General features: G+C 38.3%; 2 protein-coding genes across 2 annotated transcripts in view; one reads left to right on the top strand and one right to left on the bottom strand.

Annotated features, from left to right (window-relative positions):
- Positions 1-15,981, top strand: part of GNAZ (G protein subunit alpha z) — a 50,732-nt gene extending 34,751 nt beyond the window's left edge. The window contains exon 3 of the mRNA XM_005428436.2: positions 13,896-15,981. Within this exon, the coding sequence (XP_005428493.1) occupies positions 13,896-14,240 (345 nt within the window). The 3' untranslated portion in view covers positions 14,241-15,981. The remainder of the gene's footprint in view (positions 1-13,895) is intronic.
- Positions 1-21,308, bottom strand: part of RSPH14 (radial spoke head 14 homolog) — a 72,008-nt gene extending 50,700 nt beyond the window's left edge. Inside the window, exons 1-3 of the mRNA XM_005428461.1 lie at positions 21,110-21,308; positions 19,751-19,853; positions 19,450-19,568 (exon numbers count right to left, since the gene is read on the bottom strand). Of these exons, the coding sequence (XP_005428518.1) occupies positions 19,450-19,568; positions 19,751-19,853; positions 21,110-21,308 (421 nt within the window). The remainder of the gene's footprint in view (positions 1-19,449; positions 19,569-19,750; positions 19,854-21,109) is intronic.
- Positions 21,309-22,047: the final 739 nt, after the last annotated feature.

Raw genomic sequence — 22,047 nt, 5'->3', positions numbered from 1 at the left:
AGGGTTCAACTTCTAATAGCAAAATCTTAGCAGCATTTTATTTTGCATTGTTCTGGGAAATCTTGCATTCCATTCCTGCCTTCTCTGCAGGTCAGGTTTGTCCTGCCTATCCCTTCTCCTACCACTGTGAGGAATTTATTCTGGGCCTGTTCTCTCCAGAATGCATTCGCTTACACACATGATCATTTACAGACAAGAACCCTAAATTTGACTGCCTGCTTCAGCAATACAGCATCTGTCATTTAAACCATCTCTTTATCCCTTTTTATGAATATTTTAATGCCAAGAATATAAGCACACTTCTGTGCTATTTCCATGGAAACCTGAAGAGGGACTTGAAATGAATGCAGTGGAAAACAGAAGTTGGAGGAGAAGGCATCTTGGGTTCTCTCTCTGTGCTTAGGACAGATTCAGGAGTCACTGGAGCAAAATAATTTTTTGTTATAACTGGGTACATAATTAATTACAGTATTTCTGACCTAATATTTAAACACTAAGTTGCAAATAGGAAAGAGTACACAACCCAAGAGCTTTTACCCTTTTAATGGATTGAATAGAAAATCAGTCTAGGGTTAGGGTTTAGTTCCTTAAGAAATCTGAGAAATGGACAAGTGATAAGCAGCCTTGCAAATAAATGAAATTCTTTCCAGCCTGCAAAAGCTGGTAACTTGGTTAGTTTTCCTCCTTGTTTCCTCTGTTATAAGTAATTCTCAGAATGGCCCTTTCTTGATTCAATCCTAGATGCATTAATTAAGAGTCCCCCAACCAGACAGGAATTATTTTACAGAGACAACACTAGAAGTTGATTCGTTGCAAAGACATCAGGCAGGCTGCCAAGGCTACTGCATTGTTTCTCACATGGAGTAAACATTTTAAAAAAAAGTTAGTATTAACAAAAAATGTTAGTAAACATTTTAAAAAAAAGTTCTGTAATATCAGAAATAATCAAATGTTCAAATAGCTTCTCTTTTTTCCTTTCCTGTTGCTCTATTCTGTTATCCAACTTGTCATTACTCCACCAGCACTTCCTGTGATTCCCCCTGTGATCCCACAAGAAGCAGCTCGAGTGACGTGGGAATGTTTTTGCAATAAGCCAATAATGCTGTTTCTATTGTCTCCTGAGAGAGGAGAGTCCCACGAGACACCTCCTTGTGTAACTCAGTCTCAGCACATCTGACACCCCTCTTGATCTCAGCTATCAATTTCAGCTGGAATTATTAGATGGCAAGATAAATATTGTGATGTGTTAGATGTATGGAATCCCACAGTTTAAGGAAAAACAATCTGGTCTCACTGTAATTCACACACACAATCAACAATAAAATTTGGTGATGGGTGTACAAAAGGCACAGCTCTATCTTCTAGCACTGCAAATTCTAGGATTAAAGTACCACAAGAGCTTTTCCCCAGTGTAGGAGAGAAGGAATTTTAGAATACAAGAGGATCCATTTAGAAGTAGCCACAGCCAGAATTCTTTCTCAGATTCTTTCTCTGATACCTAGAGAGACCCTTAAATACACCAAAATGACTCTTAGTGCACTAAACTAGTGATGAGGAAGCTGGGGACAGAAGACAATAAATCTGCCTTTCTGCAAATGATGAAATGTATGGTGATTTTTAAAAAAGGATTCATTTGCCGGGAAAAATATTTTCAACCATTATTATAAAAGAAAAACAATTAAGAATTTCATTATTTTAACAAGATCTTTATATTTCAGATGGCACAGCCAGGGTCTCAGAGGTGATGAATTTTTTCCCAATTCCTTTGCAAGTTTGAATTATTTTCAACTGTGCAAATTTCTGTGCTAATATGAATGGAACAAACCATTATTATGGAGATCTGCTCAGCCTCTAATGGTACAAAATTATATAAGCACTGTTTCTCATCTGGAAGGTACAAGTCAGAGGAGGAAACAGCACTGGAAGAGTGAGGAGGTTGGGAGTAAGTTTGAATTGTGAAGCATTGTGGGTTGAGGATGAGGTGGAGAGGAGTTTAAGTGCTCAAACAATCAAGAGTTGGTAAATGGGAGAATGTTGTTGTAACCTTATTTTGACTGTCTTGTTTGTGTATATTTTGATTCCAACTTTATATTGATGATGGGTTTTTCCCACAGATTTTATGCCTCTTTCAATGAATGCAATGATTTTTCTATGATTAATGGGGGCTCATGTGATAAATAAGACTGTTAACTGCAGGAACACTGCCGTCATCTCTAGCAGAGGGAGGAAAATGTGAAATGAATGGAACACAGGGTTACAGGAAAGCAGAAAGTTAATGTGGCTAAAGCAGTGGAACACTACTGAAAACTATACTAGAACCTGGCATAGGTCCATGTTCCTTTTTAGTTCCAAATGTGTTTATTAAATGACAATTTTATTAGGTAATCCCACATTCTTCCTTACTTTTCTCTAAGGAACCTAATTTGAGACGCTTTGATTTGATTTTTAGTAGGTCTGATTATTCAGAGCTATACCAGATATACCTGATATCTTGAAAAACCTATTAATCTTTGTTCAATACATTAATATATGTGCTGAAAACTTATGTTCTAGAAAATCAGATTGGGTGTCTAGAATTACTGGGTTCCTTCTAACTATAATTTCTCATTGTACAGATTGTTTCTTCCCTATAATTTCTCATTGTATAGATTGTTTCATTCCCTATTTATAAGTTCCTTTCAACAGCACCTCTTGATCTGACAACATGCTGTGGAAACAAATGTAGTCAATGAAATATTCAGATACAATAATTATAAGCTTATGAAGAAACCAGTAATTCTGGTTTTTGAGCAGCTCATAAACAGCAAGTCTATAGTAAAGCATGAATCTATAAATTGAGTTGTGACTCTAAAGACAAATATTGGCTATCACAGGACATTGTCCATCTTGCAAGTTGAATGAGACAAAGCTCAGTGAAGAGAAAATGTGTTCCTGTAACCTGAGACCACAACATCAGGGCGTCTGAGGTTTTCTTAAATACAGTCCTGATTGAACAAAATTAGTTTTACTTCTTTGTCCGTAGCCCAACAGATTAGAATTTCCATCTCAAATATGAGAAAAGCATTTTTACAGCATACATCACCATTTCTTTCATTCTTCTCCAATTGCTCTGAAATAACTTCATAGAAATTATCTCTTGAAACTGATTTGTTCTAAATCCCACTAATGTTCCTTAAACCAGAAGAATTTATTGAAAGTGAAGACAAGATTCTCCATGATGCCAAACATGATGGTTTTGCACTCTTAGTACTTTTGTCAGCTCATGCAAAAAAAGCCAAGATCAGACCCAGATTCAGACCCTCTGCTTGAGGCTGCTTTGCAGTTTCCCTTCAGCTTTCTTCCTCTTGCCTTTTCATTCTTGACTCTGAACACTGACCTTTGTGCCCCTCAGCCTTTGTTTCTTCCAGGTTAGTAGGAGGCAACCTCAGAACCCCCACAATGGGAAGAACTTTGTTAGAATTACGTGCAAGGGTGCTAAAAATACCCACTTGCTCCTGCTACCTTAATCCTGCAACATGGACAGGCTACAAAGGGAATGCAGCTGTTGTTCCCACCAGAGCTCTTGCTGTGCTAAACTCTGTAAGCATCCTACCCAAAATATCTTCAAAGGTGCAATAAAACAAGAAGCCAGTCTCCTGCAAGAATTTCAGCTGCTGTGAGGGGAAGATGCATCCCTCTCCACATGTCCCACAGTCTGAGAAATGATCTCAGGGTTTGTGAGACTTTTTTCTCCTGCAGTGAATTTCTCGGTATAAAGGGCCATTTACCTTTTTTGGTGTGTAATAGGCTGCTTTTATTGTTCAGATACTACTGAAGAATGAAACAACTAGCCAACTTCTTCTGATGAAAACTGGTTCAGCATCAATGTGAACCAGTCTCTCTCACTTTCTTTCTTTCTTTCTTTGTCTGTTTGTCTGTCTTTCTGTCATTTAAACACTCCAGCATTGGACAATGCAAATTACTAGAGGTCAGTACTTCTAGTGCCAAGAGCCTTTGCCAACCTTCCAATGAGAAACATTCACTGCTTCAAGTGATAGTGAAGTGTGTGAAACAAACTTTTCCTAAGCCGGGCAAGACTAATGGGAAAGGCAAAATTGCCTGGGAACTGAAGCTATTTCACACGGGTTACATAAAGGAGAAATTTTCACCAACAGGGAAATAAACAACTGATTTCTCCCCAAGGATGAGCTGTTCTGACAGCCAAAACACACAGAGCAGCTGTACTAGGTCACAGCCAGTACCTGCAGCAGTCTGTGTCTGACTGTGGGCAACAATGGACATTTAGGAAAATTATGGAACAGATCAAGCATACACTGATATTTCCTGCAATTTACCCTCCCAGGTAACTGAACAGCAGATTGCATCAACATCTCTTTGTTTAAGTGCCCTTTTAATTTAATTGCTTCTTGAATGCAATTACATTTTTTGACTTTTACTATTATCATTATGATTCTCTAACATCTCATGACAGAGTTTTACATTTAATTATGCACTGTATGGAAGGAATACTTGTCTGCTGTCAGATAAATGAATTTGATGTTTCTTACTTCTTGCATTGTAAGAAATGATGAAAAACTAATCCACTATTCAACATTTCCATACCATTCATGGTTTTATGAGCTCGGACATGTTCTCTCTCAGCTATTTATTTTTCCAGATTGAAAAGAACTAGTTTATTTAAATTCATATGATAGTCATTCCATGCTTATGATAATTCTTGCTGGTTTTCTCTGTTTCTTAATGCTACAAATGATTCCTCATCTTACATCTTTCATAAAGATCCAGGGAGTCTTGTTTGAAAGCTGGGCTTGAGTGTGTTGAAATGAAAACCTACTCATTTGATAAGCACTCTTTTCTTTATATCATCTGGATATTTTCTCCAGAGAAAGGGCATTCACAGGCACGAGATTTTGCAATCTGTCCTCATGCCATTTAAAAAAGAAATATTAATTTCCTTTTATGTAGTCAAGATATTGTTTTACTTCAATTAAGACAATTGTCAGAAAGCAATATCACCCTATTAATACCCTTTCCCACCCTGCAATGTATTAGAAAAATGCCCATTTCAAAGAAGGTGCAATGAAAAGCATTCTTTCTTTACACAGACAATATCAGCAAAAGCTTGGGTTATGAATAAACTATACAAAAGTAGGTTAGTCAGTAGCCTGAAAGAGTGAATAAACATTTCTCTTTTCACTTTTGAGTTCCTGTGTAGTCCTCTTGCAGATTTCTGCACTATTTCAATACCTTAAGGGCTATTCCAAGGACCAGAGAGCACCAAAGAACAGAAAAGAGTAAACCCTGGATATTCCAGAAAGGTCACAACTCCATTCATTAACTATTTCCTTTTCATCCTTCCTCAACAACAGGATAGTGACTCTTTCCATCAAAGAACAGCCCTTGTGCTTGAATTCATCTCTTTGGGAGGCAAAGTTTGAGACCTGCTCAGAACTTGGTGTGTGAAATTGACTTCTTATTTATGCATCAACTGTAAATATGTTTTCACATTGCATGGAATTACAGAAATGTAGGCTGGATGTGATCCCTAAAGGTCTGGACTACTGCCAACAGTAAATCAGGCCAGCTATGGCTTTATCAGTTAGTTGAGTGAAAATCCTCTATGGATGTAGATTTCACAAAACTCAACAAATTGTTGCAGAGCTGTGCTGGTCTTCTAGAGAAAACCTAACATCTAATCTGAACCTCCCAAACTTCAATTCATGTTCATTGCTGCTTATTCTTTGCTCTAATACTGCTGGGAAGAGTTCTGTGTCACCTTTACTTCAAGTAATTGTAGGCTGTCACCCTTTGGCCTCTTCTTTGCCAGCCCAAACCAGCTCAGCTCCCTCAGCCTCTCCTTGAAGGTCACTGCAGAGTTAAGTTCTGTCTTCTGGGTAGGTCCAGACTGGAAATTAGGATGACATTATTAACTATGAGGGTGGTGAGGCCCAGGGACAGGTTGCCTGGAGAAGCTGTGGATGCCCCATTCCTGGAAGGGTCCCAAGGCCAGGCTGGATGGGGCTCTGAGCAACCTGGTCTAGCAGAGTGTGTCTCTGCCATGGCAGGAGCTGAACTAGGTGACCTTAAATGTCCCTTTCAACCTAAACCATTCTGGGATTCTATCAATGTCTAGACACAGAAGGCTGACAGTAAGCTTAAGGGTCTCAAACAAGGACCACTGGACCACTTTACGTGTAAAACTCTGCAATATTTTAGCTGTGTGGAATATATGCTTGAAATGTTCCTTTTGCCTTTGAGCTAAGTAAGCAATCTAAAGATCTGGAAGAAAACAAAACCAAAAAACCCACCCCACTTGAAAACACTGAGTAAGTGTTGAAAGCAAATAATTATTACCAGGAATAGAAAAGCTGGACTCTATTACCATATAAAAAGCTCAATCTAAGGATAAACCACCCAGATATTTACAATTGAAATATGAATTTTAATGACACTTTGAATATATTTTCAAGAACGGTGACATTTTAAATGAATATGCTTTTACCAAGAAAATGTTTTTAAGCTAGTTTTTTGCTAACCTCCAGAAATATGCAGCTCACCTGGGATACTGTACAATGCTTAAAAAACTCCACCCCCCCCAAAGCAAACATAAGTATTGTATGCTGCAAATTTACTTCTTAGAATGACATGAAGATCCTAATTTGTACTCAGGAAATCTTAATTTGCTGGCACTGTGAAAGCCCCTGGAGATTTATTTTTCTATTCCCTTTATGGGATATTTGCCCTCTTAGTACTGCTTGTGTCCCAAAGTGATCCAAGAGGAGCAGAGCCCATGCACTCATAAGGCAGCAGCCAGAGGCTTCTGTAGCATGAAACTTTGCTGACTTTGGGGCAGTAAAAGCAGAGTGTTAACAGTTGTTTGCTGAGCAACTGAAACACACCAAGCTCTCCCTTAGGGATAAAATCCAAGCTATCTGCCCATTTTGTGATTCTCTTGGGTACTTTTACTGCAGGCCTGGCAGCACTGCCCTGGCTGGACACTGGCTGGGAAATGTGCAGGTTTTATTATGCTGGCCCATTGGGACATTAAGTTTCTTTTGTCAGCTGCAGCAGCATTACTTTTGCCAATCTATCCCTATTACTGCTTCCCAGAAATGTTGACTTGTGTAGCTGTTCTGTCAGGCACAGGACCACTATTGACTGCCCTATATTTCTATTTTCTTGATCATACCTTTTTCTAGAACTTTCCTCTGGACTTGCAATTCTCTTATGGGTAATGATAAATATAGCACCTATCACAAGCCCATTTTGTGACTTCTAAATATAATTTTCCTGTATTTCAGCTTACTTAAAAGATATGTATAGCTAGTCACAAGCAATAAATCAGTCTATGAGTACTTCTCCATTTCAATTTTGCCCCTTTTCTTGTTTGTGGAACAGCCTCTAATACTCTGGCCAGACATATAGGAGTAGCCTTTATCTGGATCTTCTAGCATTTCTATGGAATGATGAATGTCCCACCCTTTCTGACCCTTGAACTCAGTAACCTTTTCCACTGTTCTTCTAAGAGTTTTCTATGTATCCTTTCTTTAAATTCCCTTTAATTTATAGGTGCTAGCAGAAGCACCTGTTGTCCTGCTCCTTTGCTTGGAAATCCCCTGGCTCAAAATCTAATCCTCCAGTCAGGAAATTTAAGCAAACTTCTTTCTCTGCTCTGCTTCCTTCACTACAACCATAGCTTGGTGTCAGACTCTACTTAGTAGGATTAACAATTCTGCATTGTTTCTGATCTAGGAATATAAAATAATTTTGATAGATAGCATTAAAGATTGCTTTACCCCAGTCTGTCACTGGCACAAGTATTACTCATATGTAACAACTACATACCAATGTTTAACTGAGCATGCACTGCTAAGACATGACTTGCTGCAGGCCTGAGAAGTGTCAGGGATTAATTTTCAAAGACAAATGTTCAGGACTCTGTTAAAGTAATATTCCCAATGAAATCTGCTTTGTCTGGTTTAGTCCACAGTAAGCCTTAGTAACACTGCAGGGTTTTCTCAGTCACAGAGAACATACATGATAAAATATTCATGATGTTGTTCATTGTCATCTCATACAATAGCCAAGCCTAAAGGTCCTCTTGTAATTCTCATTCACACTGCCAGATTCAGTTATCATCTACAGAGTTCTGTGTAAAGACAATAGCAATATTCAACAGGAAACCATCATGGGACACAGTAGGCTGCACTACCACTTTATAAGGTCTTTTTTCTCTTGCTTCTCTGAAAAAGAGGTATCAAACACTGACTACTGCCTCCTCTACCAGTTCTACATTTGCATGTAAAAACTGTAAGTATGAACAATTACAGGACATTACCTCTAAAATAAAGGACGATTAATATGGTAGCTTACAAATTTTGCTTGCTTATATATAGTTTCCTCTTGATTTGAGAATGAATCTGATTTTAAAAAAATTCAAAACAAACTTGTTTCAGGCTTAATAAATTTCTTTGCCTTCATAATATAAATAGATATCTCCCTACCAAATCACACAAAATTTCTTCAGGGTTCCACTTTATAATACATATGTTTGTCAGCCTTCTATAAGCTCATTTCATACTAGAGATTCAATATCCCCACAATATAAAACCTTTTACCATCCCTTTCAATTTCCCTTCATTGTGGTGACATAAACTAACATACCGTGTTAGGTTTTCACCTTTCTACACTTCACAGTCCTCCCACATGCAGGATACTGAAAGGCATTTTGGTAGGAAGGACATAAATAGGTGGCATGTGCATGCATGGATCTGTGTGATAGGTGCTATATTGACATTGCTGCTTTTAATTAGCCCGAGCTGCTGCCTGTTTTGTTTACAACGTGACTGAGCAGGATTTCCTGCAGTGGTTTCAGACCAACGTAATAAATTGTTTGGGTGATGGGATAATGAGTTTGTCTGCTGGCAGAATAAGTTAAGCTGCTAAGTGTCTTAAGAACACTTCTTAGTGAATTCACAGTGGGGCTTACTTTTCTATGTCACCTCTTCTAATTTTGACAGTTTAGAATTCCAACATTTTCCAGGAGAATTTTGGGCTCCTTGGATTGGGAAGAAAAAGTTTAGAAACCAAAACAATTTTGTCTAGTCAAATCCTTATTGCTTTCCCCATCCCTCCTGGGAAATGCCAAGGCTAGAAACAGATATATACAGGACAACCCAGGTAAAGAGTTTTATCCCAGTTTAATTCTACCTCAGTGGAGTTCTTAATTTCTTTGAGAGGTGTCGGATTAAGTTTATTTACTTCTCTCCAACTGATAGTTTCTTCTTTTGGATTTTTAGATGAAATAAATTTTTAAAAACTCATTAAATTATCATATTTTTCCCCATTTTGTCCAGCAGCGACCTGAGCATATACATCCTTGTAGAAGTCTTCTTCCTTTGAACAAAAGATGAATCATACAATAGTTTTGTATGCCTCTTACCCAGCACTCAGTCAGGACTGCCTGACTGAAGGACAGGAAGGACATTTCAAGTAGCACTCATTGTAGTCTTTTTTACAAGAGTGTCTCTTTGTATTTGTCCAAGCTATCACTTGCTTTCTGTATTTTTGTTTGTGAAATTCTTCTGTTTTCCCTCTGCTTTTACTCAAGCATTGTTTGAATTCCTGAACTACTTTGACTATGAGTGTCCTGGGCAATGGTATTTCCTTCATTTGTTTTGTAGACTGTCCTTATTTCAAAATGGATTTTTTTTTTTTTTTGTCTATTAAACTTAAGGAAAAACATCCAACTGATTCAATTACCTTTTTACCCCACTACCCCTTCTTCAAATACTTTAGCTTCATCTGCTTTCTTCAGAAGATTTTAAGTCATGGATCTCTAAAGAAGGTATTTGAAATAGAGAGTTTCATGCCATTTTGTGAAATAGCTCATAGCTACCAGCATATGCTAAATGTCAGCCACTATTGCAAGGAAAGCCTCTACAGGAAAATGGCAATAGCTTCCACTGGTTATTCCAAGATTTACTGACATTTAAAGATTTTCTAACTTTTCTAGAAAGTAAATATTACTATTCCTGAACAAATTTTATTCATTATTGTTTATGGCTTACACAAGAAAAATTTTACTTGGTTTTGTTAGGGTCTTCAAATCCCCAAGTACCTCCCAGTTTTAAAATAATTATGATGAAAGAGATATAATGACTGAAAGATGAAGCCCTTAAGCTTTTAATACAAATGACAGTTGATTCCCCTATTTGTGATAGTTTCTCTCTTCATAATTTTTCATTTTTAATTTCAAAGCTCTCCCAGCTGTGACTAGAAAGCTTTAATGTGAAAGCTGAAAGGAGATACTACATTACAATTTGGCTCCATTTACAAACTCCGTTCTTTTAATTACTTGCTATCTTGATAACTGGGTCTTCCCTTTTGAAAATGCTTACTTGTTCAGAACTCTTTCCTGCTAAGCACACCTCCACTGTTCCAGAGGATGACCAGGGATTCTTGTGCCTCTGCAAACTATTGGAAGCATAAAAGCAGCCATCTGTTCCTTAGCATGTTCTTTCCCTTAAGCAACCAACTTCTTGTTCTTATGCTCCGAGAAGAATTTGCAATTAGCCCCCAACAAGGCCATCTGGGTAAGGCACTGGCATTATCTTGCTTATACCCCAGCTTGTGTATAATTATAAAATTACAGCAGCACATTTTTTTCTGACCACCTGGCTATGTACTCCCTTCAGGATTCCAGAACTGGAAAAGACACTGCAGAGAAGAATGCCTACCATCATTTTACTGTTTTATGACACCTTTGGGAGTCATACAACAATTTCTTCTATTTTTATTATAATAAGCCATAACCCTCTCAAGTTCACTTTCCCTATGATATGTGAAGTAGTTTTACAATATTGTCAAAAGCAGAAATGAGCCTGTTTTTCTGGGAGTAGATGAGTGAATATACCATGTATGTTTAGTGTCAGCCTCGACCTTAGAACTGTGGATTTATCACTTAAGATATGGCAAGAAATCATGTGGGATGAGGAGATGGAGCAGTGCTGGGGAGAAGGACTCAGGGATGCTGGTGGGTGAGGGCTGGCCCTGCCCTGTCCGTGTGTGCAGGGACACAGAAACCTCCCTGTGCTGGGCTGAGCCCCAGCGTGGGCAGCAGGGGAGGGCAGGATTCTGCCCCTCTGAGGCGAGACCCCACCTGCAGAGCTGCCTGCAGCCCTGGGGTCCCAGCAGGAAGAACAGAGTGAGTCCAGAGTTGGAGTGAGTCCAGAGGAGGGCCACCAAGTTGATTAGAGGGATGGAGCACCTCTCCTGTAAGGAAAGGCTGAGAAAAACTGGATTGTTCAGCCTGGAGAAGACAAGGGTTAGGGTGACCTCACTGTGGCCTTCCAGTACAGGAAAGGAACCTACAAGAAAGACGGAGAGAGACTAAATAAAAGGCCTGCAGTGACAGGACAAGGGGGAATTGCTTCAAACTGGAGGACAGTAGATTCAGATTAGGTATTAATAAGAAACTCTTCCCTGTGAGAATGGGGAGACAATGGTACAAGTTGCCCAGAGAATATTTGGATGCTCCATCCCTGGAAGTGTTCAAGGCCAGGTGTCCATGGCCATGACAGGACATTTGGAGCTAGATGGTATTTAAGCTCCCTTCCAGCCTGAACCACTGTATGACTGTAAGATTTCAAGACTTGGATTTTCCTTTCTGATACATTTCCTCATTGTTCATTGATACATTTACCTTCTTTGGCTATTAAAATCATGACCTGGATTTGGGGGGTTCATTTCCCAAGGTATATTACACATTTATACCATGCAACCACAGCCTAGCAATGGCATAATATCACCTGCATCTTTGTTAGAAATGATTCTTGGTTGGCTTACTTGCTTTTCAACTAAAAGAAATGGTATTCAGTTTAGTTAAGGATATTATGAATTTCAGATGTTGAGCCAATATTAAAATACTACACTGAAGAAGAAATTTCTTAGGTGTCAAGATCAACAATTTACTAATATTTTCATTACATCCCACAAGAGATCACCAAGTTTACAGTAATTTAAAACTGTCTGTCCTCTTGTACGTGTTCATAACATCTCCCAGTTTATGGAAGGGTTTTAACTCTCTGCTTTTGTTCTTGGATTACAGATTCCAATGGAGGATTTGGTAGTAGAGAGACAGTGTTATGATTCACTACAAAATACAGTAATGAACACAAACCTCTTAAAATGCAATATCCTGTTGGTATGATTGTTCTGAGAGTTGGCCAAAAAGCTATACTAGCTCTAAAAGATTTTTTTCAGACTATTAGTAGCAAAAGCATTTTGACTGAGATAAAAATTTCTTGCTTGGTTATTTATCAGCTACAAAATCAGGAAAGGAAATCTGGAGTATTTGAAAACAGATCTATGATGTTTCAGGAGATTATCTGTTGTGTCAGTATTTGCACTGTGAAAAGAAATGCACAAACATATTTTTAAAGCTATGTTTTTACACCTATAAATCTGTTGATATTTAAACTAGGCTGGAGTGTCAGATGACCCCACCTTACAAAGGAAGAGGTAAACAAACAGCCCCAAATCAGAACTGTCTGATGAGCTTGTGTTTCAGTGTGCCTCGAGAGGCTGGTGAGTCAGCTTTGCCCCTGGCTGCCGCAGCAGTGCCAGCCTTGCTGGCGCTCCTGGGGCTTTGGGAATGACCAGCAATGGCACCAGCCCGGCTTGCACTGCAAACACAGAGCTACAGCAGAGCCTCCGTGGAACTCACAGAACACAGGATGCAATTCTGAACAAGTCAACCCTTAGCAAATGAAAAGGAGTAATAACACAAAGTGAGGAAAGTGTAAGAGGTAATTGGAAAAACTTATGTAAATCAGTCTGCTCCTATTTCAGTAACTATGCATTTTTAAGAGGCATCTTTTCAGTGTACAGCTTTAGTGCAACAATAATGAACAAAACTGTTGCAGATTTCCTTTGAAATAATAACAATACAATATATTTAATTTCCAAATAAAACCACATAAAAAGTAAATTTTAAATAAATGATATTTTTCATATTAATTTTTGTGTAATAAACAGTGCATGATTATTCTCTCTTCCTCTCACCAGGTGACTCCTAAAGTCAAGGGAGATGCACTAGACACAACTGATATGAATTTCAGGAGAATTTAGAATTTATATTAGAAATACTTTATTTCTAATTAAAACCAAACTCATCCTCTTTCCTCCACTGTTTGTTCTTTCCAAACTGGAGAACTGGCCAGAATACTTCACAGTTAAACAACAACAAAAATGCCCAGACTCCAATTATTTTCATCCCCTCTGAAGACAAGCCAGACAAATGGAACACATACATATTTGCAAATAGTCTTGTAAACCAAATATACCCTTGGTTTTTGACATCCCAAATCCCTGCTGTTCACTTACCCTGGATCACTCCCATGACTCATGATGTATGCATAACATTTTCTGAAACCTAAGCAGGCTGGAAAAAAATAATGACCTTGCTAAAAAAGCCTGATTAAGACATTTTCTGTATCAACTTCTGATAATACTTGAGTGATATATCTTTTAATAATCTATAATATTTCCTATTCAAAACATTACATTTATTTACACCTACTTATAGGTGTAAACCAAGCAATAAACACAGCCTCCCAAGAGCCGGGTACCATGGACAGCTCCAGCTGCATCAGTGTAAATGTCACAGTGGCAGCAATACCCCAGGAACATTCAAGACAGCTGCTGATTTTTAACAGACCTCTCTTCTTTCAGTCTATAGCAGCATTGGATTTTAATTTCCAAACATAATTGTGGTGGTCATGCTCAATTGCTCTTAAATGGAGTTCACCTGCTCAGGGCAGCAGACAGAGCTGTGAGCTTTCCACAGTTCTGCTGAAGCACTATTGCTGACACTGTTGTTTCCTCCCCTACAGAGTCGAATGGCAGAAAGTTTGCGTCTGTTTGATTCCATCTGCAACAACAACTGGTTTATCAACACTTCCCTCATCCTTTTTTTGAATAAGAAAGATCTGCTGGCAGAAAAAATCCGACGCATCCCCTTAACAGTCTGCTTTCCTGAATACAAAGGCCAAAACACGTACGAGGAGGCAGCAGTCTACATCCAACGGCAGTTTGAGGACTTGAACCGCAACAAGGAGACCAAGGAGATCTACTCACACTTCACCTGTGCCACTGATACCAGTAACATACAGTTTGTGTTTGATGCAGTGACAGATGTCATCATTCAGAACAATCTCAAATACATTGGCCTCTGCTAAGAATCCTTGTGTTTAATCTGTTTTCCTGGAGTGATAAAAAAGGGGCTAACTTCTTCCACTTCGGTGGAAAAAAATTGGGCAATGCTTAATAGCCCAAGGAGAGAAAATGGGGAAATCTGATATATGAACACAGTTCCTCTTATGCCCCCTTAACCTGCTACATAATTTTCCCCAAATATATGTTCTGGAGAGTGAGAGCCTCCTCTCCAAGAAAACCAAACACCCCAAGTGAAAAAAAAACCCAACCAAAAACTCAAAAACCCCAAACAAAAACAAAAAAGAGATTGAGGCCAAACTCTGTGGAGATGTTTCACCACAGTCACTGCACTTTTATTCCATTTGTCTCATTCCATTTCCTACAGTGGGAGTGTTATCATGTTCTGTGTAAGAAATGACTCTTCATCCAGTTGTCCTAAAATTTTATTGACATAAAAATATAAATCTGGTGAGTGACAGATGAACTTGTTTGCAGGGTGGAGAGCAGAATGCTTGTGTTGGGGAGAAAAGCTAGTTCAAACCAGAAGCTATTGAATGAGAGAGTTTAAGCAAAATACTTCTTAAATCTGTAGAGAGTGGGCATGCACCCACACTATTGGTATCCACAGTCAAGAGTATGTACACATCCATCATGTATGCACATGCACATGACTCTCAGCATATACTATGTATACACCTCTGCTTTACTTTACTGTTTCTCATGGACACTTTGCCTATTAAAGGAATTGTTGGTGCGCAACTGTTTTGTGAGTTCCTAACTGACTAGCAGCTCTTTCTGCTCTTTCTGGCTTCAAATATGCAGCAAAACTACATGAAATGAATCTTTGAATAGGCCAAATTAAGGTCGGTGTTTCTTCTACTGTTAAGGAGTTTTATACATCAAAACAGTCTTCTTTTACATCTTTTTTTGCCAAATCTTGTGGTGTTTCATGAAAAACCAAATTATATTTAAGAAGTAGGTTAGTGTTCCTTTTTTAATACAGATTAAAAAAATAAATCACAAAGCAATTTTTTAAATTATTGTTGTAGTGTCTGGATTGCTGAATGTGAAAGTTGCCAACGGACAATTCTGTTCCACTGCTCCAAATACCTTCTGGGTATTGTAATATTATAACAGATTTCCCAAGAAGCAGGAGCCATGGAGATTGTGTAGTGTATAACCTCAAAAGTCTTTTTTTGTTGGTTTTTAAAATTATTTTTAAACTGTGATGTGTTATTAGAAGGTTAAAGATGAGCGATATGAACAATAACTAAATGTCTTGTTATTTCAATTTAATAATTTAAATTATTTACAGTTTAGTGAAGTTAAGGAAACTGAAGAGATGCAATCCTCAGCTCCAGGTTTCATCTCATAAAGAAACACTACTGGATGGAGTAACATTCCTGCAAAAGTTTGAATGCATAAGAAGCTCTGTGGGACTACACTGGAAAATCTCATATGGATTATATAGACCTAAGTCTTTGGTCAGTTGGTTCTTTCCCCTGCCATAGAAAAGACTTCTTAAAGACATCAGTGTAAAGTTGGTGTGTAAATAAATGTTTGATAACTGTAAAGCACATAGTACACAGAGACACAGACACACATGCACACTGGAAAATCACCTTCTACTTTTGTTCCCCTTATGTACTATGATTAGTGCAAGAAATCTCAGCCAAGGGCTCTAAGAAAATTAAAACAAAATGGTTAATAACATCAACATTTAAATTGTCCACTTCAAAAATAAATAATTCAAATGATACTGAATGTGTCTGTAGTGTGTTCATTAAGTAGTGTTACAACAGTTACTTGATTGGTTAATGCTTGTGAAGTTTTCCTAATTTTGAACAAGATATTTTATCCCTGTATTGAGGACATGGGGTCCCTTTAAGCATTCCCTGCCACCTGTTACACCTAAAGAGCAGAGGCAAAAGAGCAAATGAGGCTGTGCCTTCAAGGTATAAAGGCACAGAGATCTGTCATGGCACACAGAGAGTTTTTAGGTCTCACTTGTAGTGAGGAGCTGCTGCCTGCTTGGGATATTTGCACTCAGGCTGCTTGGCTTGGCAAGTTTACTAAAATCTGTATATAGTAATTGCTAGTACAAGTTCCTCTAAGTTTTGTTTATTATAAATTGCTATAATTTACCTGGGAAATTGGGCAGTATTTATAGTCTAATTTGCTTTTTTACATGTAATATCCAATTATTAGCCAGCTGAATTGTGGAAAAGGTGGGAAGTGAGTCAGGGCTCCCTTGCCCAATGAATGGCCTGTTAGATGTTGTGTCTCCTTCACCTCTTTCTTTCAATGGACTGTGGCCTATTCAGATTAGTGAAAGAAGAGACAAGAAAACACCAGCATTCATTGCAGCATGGCTTCCAGGTAAGAAAGCTGGATAAAACCAAAAGTGGAGTCAATTATCAGGAGGGTAACAGACACTTTATATTAAAAACCAAATCTTTATTCAACTAAGCAGGTCATTCTACCATAAGTATTAGAGATGATGAGGTGGAGAACCTAGGACATTTTAACAAAGGGCAAAGGGGATTTCTAAGGAGAGCAGCCCGTTCCAGTCCTCCTTGAGTGAAAGTTATCTTGGAAAGCAGAAATAAAAGTGAAGCACCACCTGTGCTCCTACTTGACATAAAATCAGAGGCATGGGGAGGAACAAATAAGTAAATAATTATGTATAAATAATCAGGTCACATAATCATGTTTTCTGAATAGCAATTTATTGCTATTAACTCTCTAATAATTTAATTCCTATGATGCTTTTGATTTTAGTATTCTGAGTAATTCATGGTTACTCTGTTTTCTCTCTGAAGAATTCAAGATGTTGAAATAAATTATGTTTTATAGAGAGTTTTCTTTATAAAAATTCTGATTGTATAAGAAAACTGAGGCATAGCAAAGTTAGAACTAAAAAAATCTGCTGGCTGAAGACAGGTGCTGAAATTAAATCCCTTGACTCTTAGTCATCCACCTGGATAAATCATGCAATAAATTTGCATCTATTTTCTCAGTTCTCAGGTTTATCAGTGATGCAGTGCACTGCCACCTGAAAGAGCTGCATTAATACAGCTGGGATTTCACTTCACCTGGGCAACAATGACATTCACAGAAGAGATGTCCCATCTGCTGCAGTAAGAATGCCATCTGTCCTTTCAGCATTTGCACTCCATACAGCAAAACAAGTTTTGAAGGGAAAAAGGTATCCTTAAAGAGTCCTTATCCAAACATTCAATTAGTTATGATTTTTCAAGGGTGAAAGAGTGGAGACACTAAGAGTCAGCAGTGTAGCAGAAATATTATCTCTTGGGCTCTTTCCAAACAGGTTCTGGCAAGCTTAAAAATCCATTGCCCCATCCATTCCACCTCAATTTTCACCTAAAAGGATGAAGTACCCATAAATGACAGGATAGGTAATGGGTAAGAATTATTAAACCTTTCCAGGGTTAACCACACCATAATGAAAGATATTTTTTCCTAGACCTATTTTTGCAGTTGCTATTTCCAAGGTCATTTATCATTGCATAACACCCTTTCACTAACATTATCAGTATTATATATGTCAACTAATTGTTTTTATAAAGAGAGGAAGTTTTGCTATTAATTTCTTTAATGTTCCTAATTTTCTCCTCCTGCTGGTCCTTCTCTGTCTTTTCTATCCTCTACTGAACATATATATCTATCTATTTTTGTCTTTCTTCTGCCCATTTTTTTTCATTAAGTTGTTGTTCCTTCTGGAAATGTTACTCCTCAGTGTTCTCCCAGTCTTTGTGCATTCTCCTACCTTTTGGTTTTTAACTGTCCCACAGTTCTTGAAGATACTGGTACACATCTTAAATTTAGGAATCAAAAATACTCTTGTAAGTGGATTTTCTCAAAATAACCACATTTTCCTAAATTACTCCTTTTTGGAGAAAGACCAGGTGGCCTGGCATAGAGCTAGCTGGAGTCACTGGCCACTTCCCAGTTAAAACAGCTACACTTCATGCCAAGGGCATGTCCAGCTTCTGTTCCTTTTTGTCTAGCACAGAGCATGTTGCTTTATTGGCCCTGCAAATTACCTCAGCTCTAGAGAGCAGCACAGATGGAGCTTGGAGGGCTGCAGTAGTTGCTGACCTCCTGATCCAAGGTACACCTGTTACCCTAGGACAACATCCTACCTCATTTTCTGGATGTGAGGTGTGGAAGTGAATGCAAAGAGAAAAATAGTTTCTTGGCTAGCTGAAAAGGGCTGAATTACTAAGCAGAGACTATTTCTGTATTGGTAATATGTCAAATGAATTACGTCAGGCCTTGTGACTCTTACTACTTATTGGAAAATATTTGTGGTTATCCTTGATTCTTCCCCAAATTTTCTCATAGCAGAAAGTTTTGCACCTTTTCGTTTTCCTTTTAAATTGCCCTCTGTATGTGAGTCCATTCTACACTGACACAATTCTGCTCCAGGATTTATCTCCCAGCCCTTAAATACAGGCATGCATATGTCTGTAGATACATTATATTTTTAATCTAAATAAACAGAATACATGACTCAAAAAACCCACCTTTTCCAAGAGTAATTACTCAGAGCTGCTTTTACAGACTTTTCCATACTGATGTTCACAAAGTTGTTTAGCCCAACATATTAATATCCTTCATATGAATGGAATTATTGAAGACTTTAAAAAGGATTGCTTGCGTGTAAAAATACATCTTTAGATTTTTTAGAAGTCATGTACAGTTAGTAAGACTCCAAGCATTCATTTAATTCTTTTCAAGTATCAGTAGTGAAATTGAATTTCTCAGACAATATACTTTGCTATGAATTTAAACAGCATGGTCTTTTAACTGATCATTTCTACTGAATTTTTTTTTTTAATTGTCATTTTTATCAACTGGAAGAGAAGTCTAAGACTAATGCTCAGATTAAAACACTTATGAAACTAATGCACTGTGATGAACAGCTGATCCACATCTTGAACAGAAGGGAAAAACTGAAATTTTGATGCAAGATTCTGAAATACCAATTCAAACATGCAGTGCACTGTATCTTGAGCTGGTTGCCTTAACTTGCATAAAACCTAAGTTAACTAAGGAAAATGAAGATGAGCAAAAATAGACAAGAGACTGTTTTTAAATATGAGTTTGAAGGGAAATTGAATAAATTAAATCTGGAGCATAGGTGAATTTACCTGATTTCCTCTCTGCGTTGCCTACTTGAATACTTAACTGCTTAAAACCTCCTACCTTCAGGTAATCTTGCCAGCATGTCAAAAACCTGATGGGTGTTCTTCCGACAGATATCTACTGGATCATCCAGGAGCCCAGCGAGGGCAGAAATGACTCCCCTTCGTATTAGCCCTTCCCTAAAAACAACAATGGAGGACAGATTTAACACAACGTAATCATACTTCTGTGTATTTGAAATATTTCATCTTAACTGCTCTTCTTTATGCTGCATCTGTCTGACAAAACTTAGGAGCTGTTCTTATTTCTCACTGAAACATCACTTCCCACAGGATTCAGTAAACTTTGGAATTGCACCCACCTGCCAATACTGTGCAAAGCCATTACAGAGAGAACTTCTGTTGTTTTCTGCCGGACAGTTTGGTCTTCATGCACCAGCAAAGCCTTCAGGCTATCCAAGAATCCTACGAGACATCAGAATTCATTTTAACATTTCTTACTTCCAGCATTAATTTAAAATAGCAATATTCAGCGTTTATCTCACAATTTGAAGTGCCTCAGAATTTTCAGCTTGTCCTGACAGTGAAATTCTCATTGTCATATCTCAAGTAAGGAAGAAACTTTCAAATTTCAAGGCCTACTGCCAAAAATGTCACGCTACAAACAAGCTCCTGACTCCTTATCAAGTTAAATCCTAATCCTGCAAATATAAAGTGACATAACTCTAAAAATAAGACAGTAGAGCTATTGATGTCTTTAGAAAAGCATGTTTTTGCAGGATTGACACTCACTTGTCTTTTTTGAACAGAAATAAATGTGGTGAACCATTAATGATTGTGTATGCACATATGGCACTCACCAGAGCCAAAAAACCTAACAACCCCAAACTAACAAAAATCTCACATTGCTTTGGCAATCAACTGTTCATCAAACACTAACTTAATAAATTTTGAACATGACTAGTCTCTTTCATGAGAGGAAAAAATGTAAAGGAAGTAAATGGAGAAAAAAGCAGTAGCAAACAAGAATTTTTTTCTGTGTTACATAATGAGCTATGTGGATATACCACAGACTGCTAAAAATTGCAAAAATAAACTTGTGGTTAGGGATTTTTTCCCCCCCAAAATGAAAACTCAGGATTCTTCCAGGCTTTCTAAATAAGTGGTGGCCAAATGTAGTCCTGATGAGTGAGATAAATTTGGTTACATTCCTTTGTTTTCTAATTTGTCATTAAGTTCCAGGCGAGTGGGTGATGATGGTTAAGGGGTTCTAACTTTGAACTAATTAGGTGAGGGTTTTTATTAGCCTATATTAGGAATTAGCTAAAATTGGAATAAAGTCTGGGGACATGGTTTAGTGGTGACCATGGCAGGGCAGAGTTAACAGTTGAACTGGATAATCTCAGAGGTCTTTCCCAACCTTAACAATTCTATGATTCTATGGAAAGAAAGATTCTGCACTACTTTTGTATTTAGAGGTTGATAAAACTTACAGCGAGCCAGTGATGAATCCTAAAGTGATGATAATTCTTATAATAACTGTCATGTATATGGTCTTACAATATTCTTTACCTTTCTACAGTAAAACAAACAGGAAATTTTTCCTGGGCATCTTGCATCATGGAAGATATTGTAAGGAAAAAGTAATGGAAGAAAGTGAAGTGGGGTTGCCCCCTCAGCCTGCCCCACTGTGTCAGAGCTAGTGATAAGAGACCACTTACCTAATGCTATTGCCTGGTAGACTTTTTCTGGATCGTGGACCAGATCGCAGAGAGCCATCAGTGCCCGCTGCTGCGTCAGCAGCTCAGGAGACTGCAACTCCTCATTCAGCTTAGGAAGGGCCCTCCTCCCAAAGGCCAGAGCAGCTTTGGTGGGGTCTATGTCAGGGGGGAGGTAGGCTGAGATACGAGGCTGGGCCATCCCAAATCTTCCTGAGAAAGATTCTCTCTATCCCTAAAAATAGTTCAAAACGGCTGCACTTGGTGACTGGGCAGATAATGTACCGTAAAGACACCTACTGACTTTAAACAGTGCTCTGTGTCCCCAAGGAGCTCTTTGAGCAGACATATACTGTCAGGAAGCTGTGAAAGAGGCTGGAATCGTGCATCATCAGCACTAATGCGTGTTCATCTGCTGGATTGTCTTAATCTGGTTTAATTCCCACTGAACACTGTAAAGAAAAAAGAGAGAGAGAAAAAAGAGAGAAAGCTTAAAATTTCAAGGAAGGACGTTAAAATTGATAAAGGGAATGCTTTTTAAAGGGTTAAAGTGAAGAAGCCCAATGCCCAAAATCGGATGGGACTCAAAATAATAAAGCAATGGAAAACAAAATACATCTTTTTTTCCCAAAGGGGAAAAAAAGAAAAGGCATTTTAAAGGGATCTGGTTAAATCCTGCCCTCAGAATTCGGTAACGTTTGATAGAATACGTGAGGGCCGCCCCCCCGCACCCGCCCTTCCCTCAGTACGGAAAGGGCCTCAGCAGATTGAACACTTCGACCTCCAACTTAAGAAAACTGCTAACAGCAAAAAACAAACCCAAAAGTTAAAACAGCCGCTAAACAACTCCACTTCTCCCTTCAAGGCAAACGAAATAACTAAATAATCGAAAGCGCCGTGTGCAATTACCGAGCCCCCGCTCCCGCCCCTCAGCGCCGGCC

The sequence above is a fragment of the Geospiza fortis genome, unplaced genomic scaffold (genome assembly GCF_000277835.1).
Source record: "Geospiza fortis unplaced genomic scaffold, GeoFor_1.0 scaffold31, whole genome shotgun sequence".
NCBI lineage: Eukaryota > Metazoa > Chordata > Aves > Passeriformes > Thraupidae > Geospiza > Geospiza fortis.
This window is presented reverse-complemented; position numbering and strand designations above follow the sequence as displayed.